The 24,128-nt window shown below is 40.2% G+C and overlaps 1 protein-coding gene across 1 annotated transcript in view; it reads left to right on the top strand.

The window, feature by feature from the left end:
- Positions 1–22,159, top strand: part of GRAP2 (GRB2 related adaptor protein 2) — a 78,991-nt gene extending 56,832 nt beyond the window's left edge. The window contains exons 5-8 of the mRNA XM_070754807.1: positions 3,640–3,826; positions 14,551–14,673; positions 17,906–18,013; positions 20,618–22,159. Coding sequence (XP_070610908.1) covers positions 3,640–3,826; positions 14,551–14,673; positions 17,906–18,013; positions 20,618–20,794 — 595 coding nt within the window. The 3' untranslated portion in view covers positions 20,795–22,159. The remainder of the gene's footprint in view (positions 1–3,639; positions 3,827–14,550; positions 14,674–17,905; positions 18,014–20,617) is intronic.
- Positions 22,160–24,128: the final 1,969 nt, after the last annotated feature.

Below are 24,128 nucleotides of genomic sequence, written 5' to 3'. Positions count from 1 at the left end.
ATTTCGTCTTACAAACTTTTCATCTTAAGAACCTTGTCCCGGAACCAATTAAGTTTGTAAGACAAGGTATCACTGTACTTTCATAGTGAACTGGACTAAACAGTTCACTGCTATCCTAAAGTTTAAGAAGACAGGAGCAGACTGGATCTTCAAGGGAAACAATTCCAAAGAATGAGGGCAGCATTCTAGAAAGACTATTTTCAGGGCCTTAACAGATAACATTTGGATAAGTATCAGTGGATCAGTCTGAGGGTAGTTAAGAAGTGTGGAATATAAATAAATAAAAATCACCTGAGTGGAGAACACAACTTCATTCAAAGTCAAACACTGGGAATGTTAGGTCAATAAACCCAAAGTTACTCCTTCTCGGAAGGATTCAGTAAAACTCTGTTCCACCCTATCCAAGCCATGAGAGCAATCCAATGCACCTGGCATCTGGGCAAGATGTACAGCTGAACAGATGTATAGATGTATCACTCTGATTTATTATTTAGATTTGTATGCCGCCCCTCTCCGAAGACTCGGGGCGGCTCACAACAAGATAGAACAAATCATAAATAATCAGAAAACTTTAAAATTTATACAAAATTTAAAAGAACCCCATATACTAACAGACGCACACACAAACATACCATGCATAAATTAAACATGCCCGGAGGAGGTGTTTCAATTCCCCCATGCCTGATGACAGAGGTGGGTTTTAAGGAGTTTACGGAAGGCAGGGAGAGTAGGGGCAGTTCTTATCTCTGGGCGGAGTTGGTTCCAGAGAGTCGGTGCCACCACAGAGAAGGCTCTTCCCCTGGGGCCCGCCAACCGACATTGTTTAGTTGACGGGACCCGGAGAAGGCCCACTCTGTGGGATCTAATCGGTCGCTGGGATTCGTGCAGCAGGAGGCGGTCTCGGAGATATTCTGGTCCAGTGCCATGAAGGGCTTTAAAGGTCATAACCAACACTTTGAATTGTGACCAGAAATTGATCGGCAGCCAATGCAGACTGCGGAGTGATGGTGAAACATGGGCATACCTAGGTAAGCCCATGACTGCTCTCGCAGCTGCATTCTGCACAATCTGAAGTTTCCGAACACTTTTCAAAGGTAGACCCATGTAGAGAGCATTACAGTAGTCGAACCTCGAGGTGATGAGGGCATGAGTGACTGTGAGCAATGAGTCCCGGTCCAGATAGGGCCACAACTGGTGCACCAGGCGAACCTGGGCAAACGCCCCCCTCGCCACAGCTGAAAGATGGTTCTCTAATGTGAGCTGTGGATCGAGGAGGACACCCAAGTTGCGGACCCTCTCCGAGGGGGTCAATAATTCCCCCCCCCAGGGTAATGGACGGACAGATGGAATTGTCCTTGGGAGGCAAAACCCACAGCCACTCCGTCTTATCCGGGTTGAGTTTGAGTCTGTTGACACCCATCCAGGCCCCAACAGCCTCCAGGCACCGGCACATCACTTCCACTGCTTCGTTGACTGGGCATGGGGTGGAAATGTAAAGCTGGGTATCATCAGCGTACTGATGATACCTCACCCCATGTCCTTGGATGATCTCACCTAGCGGTTTCATGTAGATATTAAATAGCAGGGGGGAGAGGACCGACCCCTGAGGCACCCCACAAGGGAGAGACCTTGGAGCCGACCTCTGACCCCCCACTAACACCGACTGCGACCGGCCAGAGAGGTAGAAGGAGAACCACTGAAGAACAGTGCCTCCCACCCCCAATCCCTCCAGCCGGTGCAGAAGGATACCATGGTCGATGGTATCGAAAGCCGCTGAGAGGTCAAGGAGCACCAGGACAGAGGATAAACCCCTGTCCCGGGCCCGCCAGAGATCATCCATCAACGCGACCAAAGCAGTTTCCGTGCTGTAACCGGGCCTAAAACCCGACTGCTGGGGACCTAGATAATCGGCTTCTTCCAAGGACCGTTGGAGCTGGAGTGCCACCACCTTCTCAACAACCTTCCCCATAAAGGGAAGGTTGGAGACTGGACGATAGTTATTAAGTATGGCTGGGTCCAGGGAAGGCTTCTTGAGGAGGGGGTGCACGAGCGCTTCTTTATAGAGTGTTGGAAAAACTCCCCTCCCCAAGGAAGTTTTCTGATCCCAGACCTCATGCTAATAGCGATAGCATTTAGGCTCATATACCACTTCACAGTGATTTATGGCCTTCTCTAAGCGGTTTACAGAGTCAGCTTATTGCCCCAACACCTTTGAAAAATGTTCGGAAACTTCAGATCATGCAGAATGCAGCTGCGAGAACAATCATGGGCTTCTCAAGGTATGCCCATGTTACACCAACACTCCGCAGTCTGCATTGGTTGCCGATCAATTTCCAGTCACAATTCAAAGTGTTGGTTATGACCTATAAAGCCCTTCATGGCATCGGACCAGAATATCTCTGGGACCGCCTTCTGCCGCACGAATCCCAGCGACCGGTTAGGTCCCACAGAGTTGGCCTTCTCCGGGTCCCGTCGACTAAACAATGTCATTTGGCGGAACCCAGGAGAAGAGCCTTCTCTTTGGCAGCCCCGACCCTCTGGAACCAGCTCCCCCCAGAGATCAGAACTGCCCCAACCCTCCTTGCCTTTCGTAAAGTTCTTAAGACCCATCTCTGCCGTCAGGCATGGGGGAACTGAGACATGTCCCCCGGGCCTATACAGTTTATACATGGTATGTTTGTGTGTATGCTTGCTTTTAATAATGGGGTTTTTAGTGTTTTTTAAATTATTAGATTTGTTCTTACATTGTCTTTGTTATTGTTGTGAGCCGCCCTGAGCCTACGGAGAGGGGCGGCATACAAATCTAATTAATAATAATAATTATTATTATTAATAATAATAATAATAATAATCTGGGTCTTCATTTTACCCACCTTGGAAGGATGGAAGACTGAGTCAACCTTGAGCTTGGTGAGATTCAAACTGCTGAATTGCTGGTAGCTGGCTGTCAGCAGAAGTAGCCTACAGTACTGCATTCTAACCACTACATAGTCATGGCTCTAATTGATTATTTCCCCAAGTAGTTTCTTATAGATGGCAAAGAGGAATGGATAGAGTAGAGGGCCATGAGGTACTGAACACAGTAGAGTCTTCCAAGCAGATCTGTTCTCTCTACCCCACATCAACTGAGGGGTTGATTATCAACTTTAAAATCTTAAATAGCTTAGGCCTCAGTTATCTGGGAAAATGTATCTTTTGCATATAACCACATCACTATAATCCATCTCCAGAATAAAAAATGCCAGCTTCTCTAGAAGTGACGTGAGGTTGGACCTTCCCAGTCATCATCCCCAGATTCTGGAATATTTTGTGTGCAGATATTAGGCTTCTACAGACCTTTCTTTCCTCCTAGGCTTTCAATAATTTAATCATTTAAAATGTAAACTATTTAATATGTTTTAATGTGAAAGGCATTAACTTTAATACATTTAGCACATTTAAAACTTTAAAACATAAACCATCTGGAACCTTTTAGGAAGAATGATATAGAACAATAATGAATTCACAAATAATTCAAATAATGTTTTTTAATCTAAAGCACGCCAATTTCTAAAAGTTAATACTGAGTACAAATAGAATAATGCAACTTTAAAATTAGGTTGGATTGCCAATTGTTTTGTATTCTCCCTTGGTATCCAGGCATGAAGATGATGTTCAGCATTTTAAAGTGATGAAGGACACAAACAGCAATTATTTTCTATGGAGTGAAAAGTTTCAATCACTAAACAAACTTGTGGAGTATTACAAGAATGTTTCCATCTCCAAACACAAACAGATTTTTCTGAAAGAAGAAACCAAGAAAGGATCACAAGCAAACCTCAGAGAGGTCAGTTTTTATGATAGAAGAAGAAGAAATGTAATCCAGTAAAGTGTGTAAAACCTGTAAGCCAGTAAGGTGACTTTTTGCCATTAAATTAGCCAGCCAATCAATGTTTTCTTTAGTTGTTTCTAGCTGGTTCTTCCTCCTTTTATCGATTTTTTTTTATAGAAGCCTTAACACAGGGCTCCCCAGTGGCATTAAATGACACTTGGAGTATTGGGATTCAGTTTTGGACACGGTTTCAAAAAGACCATGAGACTCTAGAACAGTGATTTATTTATTTATCTGGTTCCAGAGAGTCGGGGCCGCCACAGAGAAGGCTCTTCCCCTGGGACCCGCCAGACAACTTTGTTTAGTCGATGGGACCCAGAGAAGGCCAACTCTGTGGGACCCAATCGGTCGCTGGGATTCGTGCGGCAGAAGGCAGGCATGTGATGGCGTACCTTTTTTCCTTGGATGCGGAAAGAGCGTGGGTGCATACGTGAGTGCCCATACCCATAATTCAATGCCTAGGGAGGGCAAAACCAGCATCCCCCACCCCCCGGGGGCCCTCTGGAGCCCGGAAACGGACTGTTTCCCAACTTCTGGTGGGGCCAGTAGGCTCGTGTTTCACCCTCCCCAGGCTTTCCTGGAGCTGGGGAAAGGTAAAAACGCCCTCCCCCATCCCCCAGAGGCTCTCTGGAAGCCAAAAACGCCCTCCCAGAGCCTCTGTGCAAGCCAAAAATCAGCTGACCGGCACACACATGCACGTTGGAGCTGAGCTAGGGCAACGACTCGCGTGCCAGCAGATATGGCTCCACACGCCATTTGTGGCACCCATGCCATAGGTTCACCATCACTGTTCTAGAAAGAATTCAGACAAGAGCAACAAAGATACTTAGGGGACTGGATGCTAAAAGATATGATGAGCAGTTATATCTAGTCTAACAAAGAGAAAAACTAGGTCAGATATGATAGCAATCTTCCAGTACTTGAGGAACTGTGGCAGAGAAGATGGAGTTAACCTATTCTCCAAAGCATCTGAGCATAGGACAAGAACTAACATGTGGAAGCTTAACCTAGAAATCCAATCAAAGCAATGGAAACTGCAGTTTAATGTTTCCAAATGTAAAATAATGCACTTGGGGAAAAGGAATCCTCAATCTGAGTATTGTATTGGCAGTTCTGTGTTAGCAAAAACTTCAGAAGAGAAGGATTTAGGGGTAGTGATTTCTGACAGTCTCAAAATGGGTGAACAGTGTGGTCGGGCGGTAGGAACAGCAAGTAGGATGCTTGGCTGCATAGCTAGAGGTAAAACAAGCAGGAATAGGGAGATTGTGATCCCCTTATATAGAGCGCTGGTGAGACCACATTTGGAATACTGTGTTCAGTTCTAGAGACCTCACCTACAAAAAGATATTGACAAAATTAAACAGGTCCAAAGACGGGCTACAAGAATGGTGGAAGGTCTTAAGCATAAAACGTATCAGGAAAGACTTAATGAACTCATTCTGTATAGTCTGGAGGACAGAAGGGAAAGGGGGGACATGATCGAAACATTTAAATATGTTAAAGGGTTAAATAAGGTTCAGGAGGGAAGTGTTTTTAATAGGAAAGTGAACACAAGAACAAGGGGACACAATCTGAAGTTAGTGGGGGGGAAATCAAAAGCAACATGAGAAAATATTATTTTACTGAAGGAGTAGTAGATCCTTGGAACAAACTTCCAGCAGACATGGTTGGTAAATCCACAGTAAACTGAATTTAAACATGCCTGGGATAAACATAGATCTATCCTAAGATAAAATACAAAAAATAGTATAAGGACAGACTAGATGGAACATGAAGTCTTTTTCTGCCGTCAGACTTCTATGTTTCTATGTTTCTAGAATTAAAGAGAAATTTCCTGAGAGTGAGAACAATTATTTAGTGGAACAGCTTTCCTCCACAGGTTGCAGGTGCTCCGTCATTGGAGGTTTTTATTGCTTAAGAATGATTGCAGTTATTTATTTGTGTTGAGTTTTGCTATTGACTGATGATGGTTTTGTCAATGCCAACAGTGTTCAAGTGATGTCTAGATGTTTTAGGATTTTACTATTGGCATTAATTTTGCTTTATTTTGCCAGTTGTTTTACATCTATTTTTATTTATTTATTTATTTATTTGTTTGTTTGTTTGTTTGTTTGTTTGTTTATTTATTTATTTTGTCCAATACACAATGAGGGTTTTAGTGGGTATACATATATACACATAGTAAAATACATGATGAAGGTTATAGAGGAGATACTCATTGTAAAATATATCTAAGAAATAATAGAAAAGAAGGTATAGTAATAGAACATATCAATGAAAGAATAGAAGAGATATAGGAATAGAAGAAAGGTATAGGAGATATATGAGAGCAATAGGACAGGGGACGGAAGGCACTCTAGTGCACTTGTACTCGCCCCTTGCTGACCTCTTAGGAATCTGGATAGGTCAACCGTAGATAAGGTCTTTGTATTTTGTGATTTTCTCCACTTCTTTTTCTTCTATTCTGCTGTCTCCAGGTATTGTTGTGTCCACTATCTAGACTTTTTGTCTTTCTTATCAACAATTGTTAAAACTATGGTGTTATTTTCAGTTTGAAATCTAAAGTCTCAGGGCTTCTTAGTATCTTCATTTTATATTTCTTTGTCTATTTTTCCTAGTTCTTGCTTTCAAACAAATGTTACTTGATACAAGATGGGTGGCAAATAAATTTAATAATAGCACTTAGGATTAGCAATATCACTTAGACTTATATAGCACTTAAACCGTGCTTAAAGCCCTCTCTAAGTGGTTTACAGAGTCAGCATATTGCCCCCAACAATCTGGGTCAGGGGTAGGCAAAGTTGGCTCTTCAATGACATGTGCACTTCAACTCCCAGAATCCTGAGCCAATCATGCTAGCTCAGGAATTCTGGGAGTTGAAGTCCACATGTCATAGAAGAGCCAACTTTGCCTACCCCTGATCTGGGTCAGCATTTTACTGATCTCAGAAATCAACCTTGAGCCACTGAGAATCGAACTGCCAAACTGCTAGCAGCTGGCAGTCAGCAGAAGTATCCTGCACTGTGCCACTATGGCTCTATAAATAATAAATAATATTTCTTGCAGATATTCCAATACACAATTGTTGCTATTTTGTTATGCCATTGTTTGTAGTCACTCTGTGTGATCTTGCAACAATAGACTAAGCTTCTTCAGCTTCTTTGAAGATGCAATATTTGCTGTCTTTTGCTCTACTCAGTTCTGGCTTTGTTCTTAAAGCTTGGTCTTGTGCAATCAGAATCACACACACACACACACACACATGTCTTTCTTCAACTTTCCTGCTCTTAGCCATTGCCAGAACTTGTTGCTATCTGCTTTGCATGTAAATTTTATCTGTGTATTCCCCCTGTAATACTTTGCCTTTATTATTTGTTCACAATAATGTTCACAACAATGTGAAGTCACAGCTGCCAATTCTTTAGTTGGTATTGGCCGTCATCTGCATTGAGTCAGTTCCAAAAATTTAGACTGTCATAATAAATGTATCACTGTTGTATATGGGCAGATCCAAGCAGTGTAACGTTCTGCAATTGACAGGTGAAAGTTTTGAAAATACAGAGATTTTATAAGTGTCATCCAAGAGCTTTTGGTGTGCAAATATGCCAGTAACTGCTGGAATTGCCGTGGCCAATTTATACCATAATCTTTCAGCTTGAATTTTCCTATCTTGAAAAAAAAATTGTAATCTTCTCCAACCTGCCTTCCATTGAGGACCTATATACTGCACGAGTCAAAAAAGAGGGCGGGGAAAATATTTACTGACCCCTCACATACTGGACACAAATTGTTTCAACTCCTACCCTCAAAACGTCGCTACAGAGCACTGCACACCAAGACAACTGGACACAAGAACAGTTTTTTTCCGAACACCATCACTCTACTAAACAAATAATTCCCTCAACACTGTCAGACTTTCTACTAAATCTGCACTTCTATTCTACTAGTTTTTCTCATCATTCCTATCACCCATTTCCTCCCATGTTGACTGTATGACTGTAACTTGTTGCGTATATCCTAAGATTTTTATTAATATTGCTTCTTCATTGCTTATTTGACCCCTATGACAATCATTAAGTGTCGTACCACATGATTCTTGACAAATGTATATTTTATTTTATGTACGCTGAGAGCATATGCACCAAGACAAATTCCTTGTGTGTCCAATCACACTTGGCCAATACAAAAATCTATTCTATACTATTCTATTATTTATCTTCCATTCTACTATCTTTTAGAATTGCTACAGCAATTATCTATACAGTATTTTCATCTTTCCACCAGTGTTAAATCTGGTGTTATGGGGGGGGGGGGAAGACACCCCACAATTGACTCATTGTCAATTACTTTCTTCACTCTTTCTTCATTACTGGCGCATGATAATTTTTTACAGATATTCCAGCGAAACATTCTGTCAACTATGTTATGTAGCTGTTTATAATTAGTTTGTGCAGTCTTCTTGACTGACTGGTTCTCTCAGTGCCAATCTGGACGCCACCATCTCTTTTTTCGGGGGGGGGGGAATGATTTTTTTGGGGGTGGGGCTCTTCTTCTGCACATGTGCAGAAGCTGAATTTCTGGCAATGCGCATGCACCACATCTTGTTTTTGGGGGAAATTTTTGGTTCTGCACATGGATGTGCAAAGTGTGCATGCACTCACGAGGCACAGCCACACACTGAGGGAGGAAGCTAACGGGCAGTGAGGACAATTACAACCCAGGCTTCCAGGCTGTTGTAAAGCACATGATTATTAGATGGAGATGTAAGAATAATGGACTTTTGCACATACTGCTAACAATTTAAAATTCAAAGTACATTCAGCGTAAAATTGGTTGGTTATGACCTATAAAGCCCTTCATGGCACCGGACCAGATTATCTCAGGGACCGCCTTCTGCTGCACGAATCCCAGCGACCAGTTAGGTCCCACAGAGTGGGTCTTCTCCGGGTCCCATCAACTAAACAATGTCGCTTGGCGGGACCCAGGGGAAGAGCCTTCTCTGTGGCGGCCCCAGCCCTCTGGAACCAACTCCCCCCAGAGATTAGAATTGCCCCCACCCTCCTTGCCTTTCATAAGCTTCTTAAAACCCACCTCTGCCATCAGGCATGGGGGAATTGAGATCCTCTTTCCCCCTAGGCCCTTACAATTCTATGCATGGTATGTCTGTATGTATGTTTGGTTTTTATATTAATGGGTTTTTAATCGTTTTTAGTATTAGATTACTATTGTACACTGTTTTATTGTTGCTGCTAGCCGCCCCGAGTCTCCAGAGAGGGGCGGCATACAAATCGAATAAATAAAATAAAATTAATTAATTAAATAAATAAATAAATAAATAAATAATTTACTAATTTCTTAGGCGACAGCGTGGATCCCAAAGCAACATTTTCTGCGTCTTTTCCTGAACCTCTCAAACTTTTTTGGGGGGGGGTGGATAATTCCAACGAGAATGATCCAATAGATATTTGTATTTGATGATCTATAAAACCCTACATGGTGTTGTGGTTAGCTCTGGCCCAGCTCCTGCCCCAAGGAATGTGGAGATGGATGTGGGGGAAACATCCACAAAGTCACAGGCCTGTTTTGCTCCCGACAGAGTCAGCTAGTGAATTATCCGATGACGAAGGAAGTGTGGGTGAGATGGAAGAGGGGGGCTTGGCTGACAGCCCAGGAGGAGATTTATTTATTTATTTATTTATTTATTCGATTTTTATGCCGCCCTTCTTTTTAGACTCAGGGTGGCTTACAACATGTTAGCAATAGCACTTTTTAACAGACCCAGCATATTGCCCCCACAATCCGGGTCCTCATTTTACCCACCTTGGAAGGATGGAAGGCTGAGTCAACCTTGAGCCAGTGATGAGATTTGAACCGCTGACCTTCAGATCTACAAGTCAGCTTCAGTGGCCTGCAGTACAGCACTCTACCTGCTGCGCCACCCCAGCTCATCAATCAATCTTCATTATCTTCGTTGGGTTCCGATGAGGAACTTATGATAGACCTACGCATGCGTAGAGCTATGCACAGGAGAGAACAACTTAAGACATATTACAGGAGATAAGAGAGGCCACCTGTGGTTGGGTGGGGCTCCAGTAATTAGAGCTGCTAATAAAATAGCAGCATGCTATTTCACTAGTAAGTAGTTAAAGATATCAAGTCATTCTCAGAAAAAAAATTCAGGGTCTATACGGAATGACAACACACAAATTTGATTCTCTGTACGGAACAAAACTGAACTAAAAAAAATTCTAGGTTACTGTTAGTTCCTTTAATTAACCTGCTTCAAAGGAAAGGTAGAACAAAACTGAAATAAAATGAAAGAATGATTGCAATTATTTATTATTATTATTATTATTATTATTATTATTATTATTATTATTATTATTATTATTAATTAGATTTGTATGCCGCCCCTCTCCATAGACTCAGGGCGGCTCACTATAGTAATAGTACAATATATAACAAATCTAATAATTAAAAGTCACTAAAAAACCCTTATTTGTGTTGAGTATGAAAGATTTTAAAAAACCCAGGGAAATCAATATGATGTAGCAGGATTATACAACATGGGAACAAAATGAAAGGGGAGGAAGTCACTTATACTATATGACAGAAGAGAGTAAAGGAACTCAGTGATTCATAAATACATTTTAAAAATTGTAGAATGCTGCAATTGACCTCTAGAGAAAGGATTTCTGCTCTTTAACTTAACATACAAAGTATACTTCCACCTGGGGGGAAATAATTATGGAACATGTCATTTGTCATTCACGCCATTCACAAAGCAATCCACCTAAATATACAAAGAAGGATATGAGGTTTGCAACAAAGGCATATTTTTCAGTATAGTAATATAATTAAAGCATAATTCAAAAAAGAAAATATGTTATTTTGGAGAGATTCCAGACTATTATTTCAACTCATGCTAGAAAGACTGGTTCCAGTCATTCAATGAAGCAAATAAGTTTATTCAGAACACAATTTGTGTATTTTTTAAAAGGAAAATCCTAGGAGACAGTCCAGTATAAATTAGAAATGCAATTCTACTTTAGTGTTTTGTTCTCTTTCTAAGTACCTTTTTATTACAAAGAAAAGAAATTTTTCAATGTTTTAGGCATAAAATCTCTATGGTTTTGAATTATTTACAAGCATTATAAAAGTCCTTTTTTTTTACTAATTAGCAATGAACTTATGTTCGTATAAATGGGTGCCAACAGATCTACCCACCAAAGTGAAATCAGGCATAAAACATGACTGAAAATCATGTAAAGCTAAATGAATCCAATCAACAAAAAGTTGGGATCTTCAATTCCATTGGCGAATGGCATAAAATGTAGGAATTTGTAAAGCCACACTCTCAAAAAGTTGAGTTTGTAAGATTAAACATAAAGTGCATGAGCTTAGGAGGGGAAAACAGCTTCTGGGATTTTTCTGGAAAGAACATGATTTAAAAGAAAAATAACGCAACCATTACTCAATGTATTTTGAGACATATGTTTCCCTTTCATATGGACATTGCAGCAAGTTGCTACTTGAAATAATTAGTAGTTCCTTTTTAATTAAAAAAGCAATTCATAAATATAAGTGCTGTGAGTACCCTAAAAACAAATATTTGATTTAAAGATAAAATAGTTATGCAACTCTATAAGCAGATATATTTTTTTTGTAATATATGCAGTTCAGTTGGAACTGAAAATTGTTATTGCTACTTTGGTAAGCCTCACTGCTTGCTATCAATTTCAGATGGTAGTAATGTAGGGTTACCCTATTTGAGTTGCAAAACTCCAGATGACCTCTAGATGGAAACAAAGATAAACAACCTTTCTGCTGCCAAAATTAATGGCAAAACCATTTCAATTCTTGCAGCCTAGATAATGAAGTTTTAACAAATTAATTCACAGTATTTCACAAGTATCGGAAATCAGGAGTCCAGGCAATTCAAATGTATAGTTTTATTGCAACCTTAAACTCTCTACAAGAATCTGAACTACTAACAGTCAAAGCAAATTGGGGGTAGATAAAAAGTCAACAGAATTCAAGGTTGGTTGGACATAGATCTCTTGTGGGTGCGATGCGACGGGACTAAAGACCGACGATACATTTCACCCTTCCTTCTTCCATGGCTCAGTCTGGTGATTTCCTAAACCAGATTTCCAAAATATTTGTATGGTAGGCTTCAAATGACTTGAGTATATTCTCTATTATTGTTATATGTAATATGAATAAAGATTCTGGTCAATTAGTATTTAAGTAACTTTTCATCCTTATGTGAAGCAGAGGTTTTTTAAAAAATGATCCCTCTGTGTCTGTGTGTAATCCTTGCAAATGAAAATATTATATATAAGTATTATATACATATATTTATTGTATTTATTAAAAAGGGCAGAAGTTAGTCATTTGAGCACAAAGAAGAATCCAGGGAGGTTTATTTTTTTTTAGCAAAGTATAAACAACAAAGTTCTTAAATGAACCAAGAAAGCTACCAACAGTTAAAGAACAATTCAGCAAGTAATAATGTAAGACAGGAAATGGAGTAGAAGAATAACATTAAAGAGGGGGAAAGATCAAATGCTGTCCTCCAAGACTGGGATAAATTCAAGTGCAAGTACTGCCATCCAATATTTGCTGTAAATATTGCATTTTCTTCAGAATCTTATTCATCTTCAGCTTTCCTTAGTACAGTGGTACCTCTACTTAAGAACACCTCTAGTTAAGAACATTTCTAGATAAGAACCGGGTGTTCAAGATTTTTTTTGCCTCTTCTTAAGAACTATTTTCTACTTAAGAACCTGAGCCCAGAAAAATTTCCCAGGAAATTTGAGAGTGGCACGAAGGCCCGGACAGTTTCCTGTCATTCCCCCTGGGTTTCTCTCTCTGGCGCAGTGTATGGGAGACAGCCTCGCACCGGGTGTAAGGGAGGCACATGCTCCTCCTTGCCGCCTGAGAGTCCCTCTTTTTTAAAAAAAAGCCTTAAAGTTTGGGATTTTTTTGATTCCCCTCATCTCCTCTTCTTCTTCCTCCTCATCCTCCTCCCACCCAAATTCCAAGCTTTTATTTCTTTCCTAATGGGTTTGCATGCATTATTTGCTTTTACATTGATTCCTATGGGGAAAAATTGCTTCTACTTACAAACTTTTCTACTTAAGAACCTGATCACAGAACGAATTAAGTTCTTAAGTAGAGGTACCACTGTACTCTGAAGCCAAATGTTCCCATCATTTCCAGATGCGATTTTATTTCCACCCTTAGCATTCTAGTTGCCAGGAGTTAGTGTGACTCTTTATTTAAATGCTTGTGGGCAAGGTTTGCATGTCATCCCAGAATTAATTTCTATTCCCTTGGCTTGGTTCCCTATGAACCCTAACCCTCCCTTTCCCTAACCCTCCCCTTCCCTAATAACCCTTACCCTAACCCTCCCCTTCCCTATGAACCCTAACACTTCCCTTCCCTAACCCTCCCCTTCCTTAGGGTGGGTGGGCCAAGTCCAGATGCCGGGCCCCTCCCCTTCCCTATGAACCCTAACCCTCCCCTTCCCTAACCCTCCCCTTCCCTAACCCTCCCCTTCCCTAACCATCCCCTTCCCTAACCCTCCCCTTCCCTAATAACCCTAACCCTAACCATCCCCTTCCCTAACCCTCCCCTTCCCTAATAACCCTAACCCTAACCATCCCCTTCCCTAACCCTCCCCTTCCCTAATAACCCTAACCCTAACCATCCCCTTCCCTAACCCTCCCCTTCTCTAATAACCCTAACCCTAACCATCCCCTTCCCTAACCCTCCCCTTCCCTAATAACCCTAACCCTAACCCTCCCCTTCCCTATGAACCCTAACCCTCCCTTTCCCTAACCCTCCCCTTCCTTAGGGTGGGTGGGCCAAGTCCAGATGCCGGGGCCCTCCCCTTCCCTATACGTGGATCACTGTCATTTTGATTTTCTTGCCTTTGACTCACACTGAGATTTTGCTATCATTTTTTATTGTAACCTAAACAAATATCAATAATAATGACAGCTACTTCAGTGCCACTCTCATTTTTCTCGCTTGCAGTGGATGTATTGTTCCTCTGATGAGAAGTGACCCATTCCAGTCCATTTAAATTGACTGATTCTCGGAAAGTCAATGTTCAATCTTGACATTTTTACTTGGACACCATCAAGTTGCCTTGATTCATAGTTCTGACATTCCACGTAAACGATATGTAAGAGTGTATATATTTTTGCAGCCCTGAATTTTTCCTTTGGGAAAGTAACATGCTACAAAGAGGAGAATTCTGCTCTCAAATATAATATTTTATTTCCAAGAATGGACTCCAAAGTCCCCAAAATGTCTTAGAAAGTAAAAAAAAGTAATGAAGAACTGTAGCTCAGATTTTTGTTTGCAAGGGAAAACGCAGAAAACCTCTTGAAATGCTAGAAATAGCATGACTTCTCAACAGGTTGCATTACTGATAAATGGGACTAGTCACATGAATACAGCTTTCTTAAAAGCTTTTCTAGTCCACAAAAATATATGATGTAGCAAACCAGTTTCTAAACATGGCCTTACTCTTTGTCGATTTATGGGTTGGTGACTCTGGAAAAATGTACAACAAATCTAATTTGAAAAACAAAGGACATCATTTATGGGAAGGATTACTTATGAATAAATATGCAGTGTAACAGGGAAAACTTGTTTCTTTCCAGGAAGCATGCAATAAGAACCAATATAAAAAGGAGCAGGAAGCACTCCATCCATCAATAAAAGATGCAGGACCATCAGAGCACAATAAATATGAGGATCCTTTTGCATCTTGGCATCATAAGCAGGTAATACAATGGCTGCCGATCAGTTTCCGGTCACAATTCAAAGTGTTGGTTATGACCTTTAAAGCCCTTCATGGCACTGGACCAGAATATCTCCGAGACCGCCTTCTGCCGCACGAATCCCAGCGACCGATTAGGTCCCACAGAGTGGGCCTCCTCCGGGTCCCGTCAACTAAACAATGCCGGTTGGCGGGCCCCAGGGGGAGAGCCTTCTCTGTGGCGGCACCGGCTCTCTGGAACCAACTCCCCCCGGAGATCAGGACTGCCCCTACTCTTCCTGCCTTCCGTAAACTCCTCAAAACCCACCTTTGCCGTCAGGCATGGGGAAACTAAACATCTTCCCCTGGGCACGTTGAATTTATATATGGTATGCTTGTGTGTGTGTGTATGTTAGTATAGGGGTTTTTCTTAAATTTATAATATTTTAATTAATTGGATTAATGTATTGGATTGTCTTTTCACTTGTTGTGAGCCGCCCCGAGTTTTCGGAGAGGGGCGGCATACAAATCCAAATAATAAATAATAAAATAAATCCGTAGTAGGTAGAAAAGAGACCCAGTTCAGAATTTTAACAGTAATAAGAATAAAAATGATTACCCATCACAAACTTATTTAGATACATTTCAAATCAGTTTTCAATTGGGATTTGGCACCGAGATAGCCTTGGTTACCTTTACTGATGAGCTGCTGCAGAGACAGGATAGAGGTGGGTTTAAAAAAAAAATCTCTCAGCAGTTTTGACACCACTGACCACAGTATCCATATGAACCATCTGCAGGAACACCATTTTACGATTATTCTCATCCTTCTTTCATGGTTAGCTCCAGTCAGTATTAGCTAGCAAAAAAAGGATAATCTATAGGTTCCTATGATGTGAGGTGACCTTAATATATATGCCTACTTAAAATCTTAAAGTTGCAATATGTCACATGATGTGACAGTGCGAGTGTAACACCCCTGATATAAATAAAATTCTGAGTGTCCTGGCTTGTTATCCTACTGCCATACTCCTTCTTTGGATTTTCATTGGGGCATTTTCATCCTTGCTGAAGCATAAAAAGAACCTTCATTTAATCTCCTTCATTTGCCACAGTCTTGAGTTTGGTCGTAGCTTCTCCTCCCTTAGGTGGAACATGTCATGGCCTCGGTTAGGTGTTCAAGTAGTTGGCTGCTCAGTGACCCTTCTATCATAACAGAAACATCCCCCTGGGCATCCTTTGAGCTGGACCCTTCCTTATTCACCTTCAGGAGCTCCTTCTTTTCCTAGGTGTTCCACACATTGAGAGGCCTCAGTTCTGGCTATCTATCTATCTATCTATCTATCTATCTATCTATCTATCTATCTATCTACCTACCTACCTACCTACCTACCTATCTACCTACCTACCTATCTACCTATCATCTATCTATCTATCTATCTACCTACCTATCATCTATCTACCTACCTACCTACCTACCTATCATCTATCTATCTATCTACCTATCATCTATCTATCTATCTACCTACCTACCTACCAATCAATCAATCAATCAATCAGTCTATCTATCTATCTATCTATCATCTATCTATATCTATCTATCGATCTACCTATCTATCATCTATCTATCTATCTATCTATCTATCTACCTATCTATCATCTATCTATCATCTACCTACCTATCTATCATCTATCTATCTATCTATCTACCTATCTATCATCTATCTATCTATCTATCTATCTATCTATCTATCTATCTACCTCCCTCCCTCCCTACCTACCTACCTACCTACCTACCTACCTATCTATCTATCTAGGCCATTACAAGTTATGCATGGTATGTTTGTGTGTATGTTTGGTTTTATAATAGGGGTTTTTAGTCGTTTTTATTATTGGATTGTACATGTTATGTTTATTATTGTTGTTAGCCGCCCCGAGTCTGCGGAGAGGGGCGGCATACAAATCCAATAAATTATTATTATTATTATTATTATTATTATTATTATTATTATTATTCTATCTATCTATCTATCTATCTACCTACCTACCTACCTACCTATCTATCTATAATCTATCTATCTATCTATCTATCTATCTATCTATCTATCTATCTATCTATAGTCTCCCTTAATTTTCAAATTGGGCAAAAAAACATGTGACATATATATATTGATTGATTGATTTTTATGCTGCCCTTCTCCTTAGACTCAGGGCTTACAACATGTTAGCAATAGCACTTTTTTAAAAAACAGAGCCAGCATATTGCCCCCACAATCCAGGTCCTCATTTTACCCACCTCAGAAGGATGGAAGGCTGAGTCAACCTTGAGCGGGTGATGAGATTTGAACCGCTGACCTACAGATTTACAGTCAGCTTCAGTGGCCTGCAGTTCAGCACTCTTCCTGCTGTGCCACCCCGGCTCTTTTTTTTTTTTTTCTTATTACTGCATTACACTTGACTTCTAATAAAACTATACCTTTCTCAACAAATGGAGCAAAGGTTTGTTTCGATTTAGGAGTTTAAACTGTGGCAGGTCTGACATTAAGCCAGATCTGATAAACATGGGTCAAAATTCAAAAGTTCAACATTTTCCTCCCTTGACCACATCCCTTTACCCAGCCCCGTGCAACCAATCATGTTCCAGCAGCATGTTTTCATAATAAACAGTCCAAGCACAAGTTGGTATGCAGCTGGTATGCTGGATGACCTTGAAGCAGCCTCTTGAAGAGATACAGCTTTTACTTTCATTTTCCCCTTTGCCCTCCCCCGCTATAAGAGAAGATGCACAGAACCAGGGGGAGGAGTCAAGAAAGAAATCAATTTAGTTTCCACGCACTTACAAGATAGTAAAGTCCAATTCTCCTTGAATGCTGTTGAACTTTCTCTAGTTTAACCCAGGTGCAAATGTTAGTTTGATAAAAAAATTGTGTGCATATGCTTGAGCAATAAATCAGTAATTTTGAACCCTCTGCATATGGACTAGGTTCTTTGAGCCTAATATTAACCCATATGACATTTTAAACAATTTGGTTTAAAAAATAAAATTGGTATAATTGAAGTTACATTGTTCTCCTATCCTTGAATACCTGTCACTCAATATTGTTATTAATAATTATAACAATAAATAGAATGTAACTACAATATATAAAAATCACTATATGTTTACTGCAGTACCTAATACAGTACTATTCATGAAAATTTGAAGTCCATGTTGGATCATATTCATAGTGCTAATGTTATATTTTTTTACTTCGTAGAATAGACTTGGCAGAAGCTTGGAGATTCAAGATCGGCCTAAGGATTGTAGGGAAACAAGTGCAATATCTATATCCCGGAGACACACTGATCCAGCGCAACAAGTACAGGTATTGTACACTCATCCTTTTTTTCAGAGAGAGAATATAAGAACATAAGAAGAGCCAGGCTGAATCAGGCCAAAGCCCATCGAATCCAGCATTCTGTGTCACACAGTGGCGCACCAATTGTCCATGGGGATCTTGAGCAGAAAGAGAAGGCAAGACCCTCCCTTTCCCTTGACCCCCAACAAGTGGTTCTCAAGGGAATCCTACCTGCCTCTGCCAACATAGAGGCAGCCCTTGGACATCCATTTCAATAACCATCTATATGCTTGGCATCCATGAATCTGTCTAATCCTGCCTTGAAGCTGTCAAGGCTGACAGCTGTCACGACCTCTTCTGGAAGTGAATTCCATAAACCAACGACCCTCTGGGTGAAGAAATATTTCCCTTGATTTGTCCTCACCTTCTTACCTATGAGCTTTAGGAAGTGCCCCCTTGTCCTAGTATTGTGTGATAGAGAAAAGAATTTTGCTGGCTGGGGAATTCTGGGAGTTGAAGTCCAAATATCTTCACGTTGCCAAGGTTGGGAAACACTGACCTATAGTCATAAGCAGTCTGATAATAAATGTTATCAGTTACTCTCCTTCCTTGTCCAAAAAGGATGGAAAACATCATTCTGGCAGACATAACGGTGTGATTGAAGCTCTACCTATTTTTTAAGTGTCCTGTGATTTCTTTTACCACAATCTGTGGATCCCTCTGCTGGAATTCTTTGGGAAAGTCTTCTTAGTTTTTATTTTTACAACAAATCTACATATCAGTAGATTTTGTATCTTTAAGTGCTTGTCCACCTTTATTTATTTATTTATTTATTTATTCATTCATTCATTCATTAGATTTGTATGCCACCCCTCTCCATAGACTCGGGGCGGCTCACAGCATACAATAAGATAATTCACAACAAATCTAATAAATTTAAAAAACATTTAAAAAACCCATTATTAAACCAGTCATACACACAGTCACACGATACATAAATTATATAGGCCCGGGGGAGGGAGGGGGAATGCCTCAATTCCCCCATGCCTGACGGCAGAGGTGAGTTTTAAGGAGTTTACGGAAGGCAAGGAGGGTGGGGGCAGTTCTAATCTCCGGGGGGAGCTGGTTCCAGAGGGTCGGGGCTGCCACAGAGAAGGCTCTTCCCCTGGGACCCGCCAGACAACATTGTTTAGTCGATGGGACCCGGAGAAGGCCAACTCTGTGGGACCTAATCGGTTGCTGGGATTCGTGCGGCAGAAAGCGGTCCCAGAGATATTCTGGTCTGATGCCATGAAGGGCTTTATAGGTCATAACCAACACTCTTGCTAGGAGAAGCTTTGCAATTGACATACTATAAAGCAAAATGTCAATGTCTTATAATCTTTAGAAGTATCAGAGTGTGAGTATGGATAGGTATAAAGCCAGACACACAGAAAGCTAAGAAATAAAATGCAGTACTATTTATTATTATGACAACCTAGTGTAAAATATAATTACAACTATTCTAGTGACTAAATGTTTATGTACATAGTAACCAAGCATCTATATACATGCATTAAAGCTATACAAATAGATATAAATTATTGAAACTTCTTATGCTGTCTTTTCTGAACTGCTATTTTTTTCTTTCTCTCCAAACTTGTTTTACTATAGCATAGCCCAAGATTTTTTTATTGCCTAGCCTGACTCTTGCTTTATCACAATCTACTTTTTTTCTCCGTAACCCACACTTTCCCAGCATCAGAACTATACTGTCTCATTCCACCTCAATTTATTTGCTCTGTATTTTTCTATACTTTTTCCTTCAAAAACTACATGCTAGCATAGAGGTAATTCTAAAAGGTTCAGACTTTTTTTTACCCCTGTAACTGCTGTGTTCTCAAAATTACAAGGGCATCTTGGCAGAATCATCAGAAATTAAAGAAATTAGAAATATGGAACACAAAGCAGGCAGCTAGGTATGAAAATAATCTGAGATCCACAGGTTTGTTTTTTTAAAGGGAAATTTAATTCAATTCAATTCAATTTATTAGATTTGTATGCCGTCCCTCTCCGAAGACTCAGGGCGGCTCACAACAGCAATAAAAAACAGTATAACAGTGGAACAAATCTAATAATAAAAATTATATAAAAACCCTAACAATTAAAAACCATACAACACATACATACCAAACATAAAACATAAGAAAGCCTGGGGGAGATGTCTTAATTCCCCCATGCCTGGTGATATAGGTGGGTCTTGAGTAACTTGCGAAAGACAAGGAGGGTGGGGGCCGTTCTAATCTCCGGGGGGAGTTGATTCCAGAGGGCTGGGGCCACCACAGAGAAGGCTCTTCCCTTGGGGCCCGCCAAACGACATTGTTTGGTTGATGGGACCCGGAGAAGGCCAACTCTTTGGAACCTTATCGGCCGCTGGGATTTCGTGTGGTAGAAGGCGGTTCCTGAGGTATTCTGGTCCAATGCCATGAAAGCATTGAAGGAGTGGCAAAACGAACAATTTATGAGGTTGATAAAGTACAACATCTGTACATTGCAAGAAGTAAGGTCATTATGGTTTGGTGATAGCAAATTTCACTATAATCTCTCAGATTTGTATTTGTGGCTAATGCATTTCTTTCTCTTTTTTGCTAGAGGTCAAAATGGGTCCAGGCCTTGTATGATTTCGAGGCAGCAGAGGGTGATGAGCTAGGATTCTGTGCTGGAGACATGATAGAAGTCCTCGACAGCTCTGATGAACATTGGTGGAAAGGCTGTTTACGTGGAACACTTGGTCTCTTTCCGGCCAACTATGTGCAGCAAATTAACTAGTAAATTGTCATTGTTTCTTATGGGGGTTTAATAAGAATGTGCCATGCAACTAGGCGATACTCTTAAAATGTCTGGTTAAAGTTCCTAGCGCCACAGTCTTAACTACTATCAATTATTGTTCAAACACACCACCTCCTTCGCAGCTCACCTGTTTAGGAAGCACTGAGCTATGGACAGCTGTGATTGGTTTGAAACACTATAGCAGAAAAGTCCTTTTTGCAGCACTGTTTCAATTCTTAAATTCATTTAGTACTTTTAAAATGTAGAAAGTAGATTAAAATATGTAGGTAGTCCTCAATTTACAACCATAACTGATCCCAAAAATTTCTATTGCTAACAACACAGTTAAGTGGGTTTTGCTCCATTTTAAACAGTCATTGTCAATCAGTGCGGTTGTTAAATTAGTAAAATGGTGGTTAAGTAAATCTGGTTTCTCCATTGACTTTGGTTGCCAGAAGGTCCCAAAGCTGATCATATAATCCTGGCAACCATCATAACCATTGGTTGTCGATCAGTTTCCGGTCACAATTCAAAGTGTTGGTCATCACCTATAAAGCCCTTCATGGCACCGGACCAGGGTATCTACGAGACCGCCTTCTGCCACACGAATCCCAGCGCCCGGTTAGTTCCCACAGAGTGGGCCTCCTCCGGGTCCCGTCAACAAAACAATGTCATTTGGCGGGGCCAAAGCCTTCTTTGTGGCGGCCCCGGCCCTCTGGAACCAACTCCTCCCAGAGATTAGAATTGCCCCCACTCTCAGGCATGGGGGAACTGAGATATTCTTTCCCCCTAGGCCTTTACAATTCATGTATGGTATGTTTGTATGTATGTATGTTTGGTTTTACAATAAGGGTTTTTAGTTGTTTTAGTATTGGATTTACATGCTGTTTTTTGTTACTGTTGTTAGCCGCCCCAAGTCTACGGAGAGGGGCGGCATACAAATCCAATAAATAAATAAATATGAACCGATTCCCAAGCACCTGGATTTTGATCATGTGACTGTGGGGATGCTAGTAATGGTCATAAATGTGAAAAACAATCATATCCCTTTTTTCAATGCCATTGTAACTTCAAACAGTCACCAAATGAACTGTTGTAAGTCAAGAGACATCTATGTTTAATTGTACAAGTGTACATGCAGAACTTTTAACTTTTTTAAAAAGGAAAACAAAATCCAAGAAAATTATTTAAATAGTATTCAATTTGTTGATCTGTACAACTTATCATTTGCATTCAGTTTTCTGGAGAAATTTGATCCAGTCCAGTTGAGAAAGATACAGTGCCCTTTCTATCTTGGTTTGAGCTGACATTCTGTACTCTGATTCCCTATTGTTTGTAAATGAAGTAGAAAAGGCAAGGTTATTTTCTAAAGGTACTACTGTTTTAGTGGATATAAATTTCTAGTAAGAAAGCTTGCAAAATTCCTCTGATTGTTCTTTCAACTCCCAACTCGCTGGGAACCAATTAAATCTATTTTCTTTATTTCCTATGGGATAAATAAATTCGGCACTCCAAGCTGCAGGAAGGGTGGGGGCGGCTGCAATCCCGGCAGCTTTGGGGGGCTCCTTTCCTCAATGCTTCGTATTATTACCTGTAAGCAGCTGCAAAAACTTTCTCCTTCCCAGCGGCAGCAACGGCGGCGGCTTCCCTTCGAGGAGCAACAGCACCGGGAACGTCACGTAATGAAGGGAAGCTGCTGGAGCGGCGGCAACTGCTGAGATGGCTCCGGCAGCTTCCCGTCCTCACGTGACATTCCCAGCAATGTTGCTACTTGAAGGGAAGCCGCCGCCGGGAAGGAGAAAGTTTTTGCAGCTGCTTACAGGTAATAAGAGGAAGCAATGAGGAAAGGAGCCCCCCGAAGCTGCCAGGATTGCAGCAGCCCCCGGCGGTAACATTTTGGATAATGAACAAAATTTTCTGTGGCTGTTCGGTATCTGAATTTTTGTTCAGATACCGAAGCAAATTTTTGCCGAAAATTTTGTTCGTTATCCGAAATGTACGAGAACCAAAGCATTTGAGTACCGAGGTACCACTGTATATGCTTATTTCACTGAATAAATGCCTGAGAATATAACATTTTGCTCTGCAAGTGGAGCAAATGTTTCATTTTAGAGTAAATTTCTACATGAATAGAACAAGCAACCAGTTGAGGAATTTGAATTGTGGCCACAATGCTAATAATGCCTCCTACTTAATATCACATAGCTCCATAGCTGATTCACAAAGCAAATCCACACAGAAAACAAGTCTCAGCTTTATACCTAATAGTAATAACTTCCTTCAAAGATTATTGGAAGTTCGATTACGATAAATATGCTGTTGGTTCGTAAACTATTAATTCGAGGTTTGTCCTGTCTCCTCCCAAGTGAAATCAAGCGCATATGACAAGAAAAATATTTATTAGTAATATTTACATAAACTGTTAATGTCGATTTTTTTACCATTGTATACTTATTAATATTTGTTGTAGTACCTGAACAGGTTTTCCTAGGCTGCTAAAAGATGCTCCAGTGGAAAGTGTATGAAGAATGGAGTGCTTTGTATAAAAACAGTATACAATAAAAATAAATAATATTTTTAGCAATCTAGATTCCCAAAATATACCACCCTTGTTCACATTAGTCTTGTTTGGATATGACAGCAATCGCACTTAGACTTATATACAGCTTTATAGTGATTTACAGCTCATTATAAGCGGTTTATTTGTATGCAAAGAAATATATTTACCACTACTATAGAAAATCTGGGGGGAACATTTTCTGGTATTGTTAAAACCTTCCACTTCCTCAAAAAGAACTTAAGAGTAAACCTTGTAACTCAACTTTACAAAAGCATTATGTATATGTAATTCTGTAACTGTAATTCTGATGACTGATTTAACTGAATTTAAAAATAATTCTGCAGAAATAGATAACTAGTAATCTTTGTGAATGATAACTGGACATTCTGAATGACTTTTGTTGGCCAAAATATCCTGATAACAAAAAAAATCACTTAAAAAATATAAATATAATATCATCGAGGTAAACAATATTTATCAGTGCTGACAAACCACTGTCTATTCCTTTCAGTGTCATAGGAGACTTTAATGTAAGTAAAAGCTTTTTGAAGTGGCCTCATTTGCATGAAACATAAAAGATTCCATTTACATTAATAGAAGCAGCAACTGGAAAGAACTGTAAATGTAGATACCAGCTACTTTACACACAATGTATAATACTCACAATGAATTTAAATGCAAAATATAGAGTCAAAATATTGCATGCATTAAGAAGAAATAATGCTCCAAAATGTTACAAAGGATAATGTGTAAGTTACTGCAAAAGGCAAAAGG

Source organism: Erythrolamprus reginae, chromosome 6 (assembly GCF_031021105.1).
Source record: "Erythrolamprus reginae isolate rEryReg1 chromosome 6, rEryReg1.hap1, whole genome shotgun sequence".
In the NCBI taxonomy this organism is placed as follows: domain Eukaryota; kingdom Metazoa; phylum Chordata; class Lepidosauria; order Squamata; family Dipsadidae; genus Erythrolamprus; species Erythrolamprus reginae.
The sequence above is the reverse complement of the archived record's forward strand: the minus strand, read 5'-3'. Positions and strand labels throughout refer to the sequence as shown.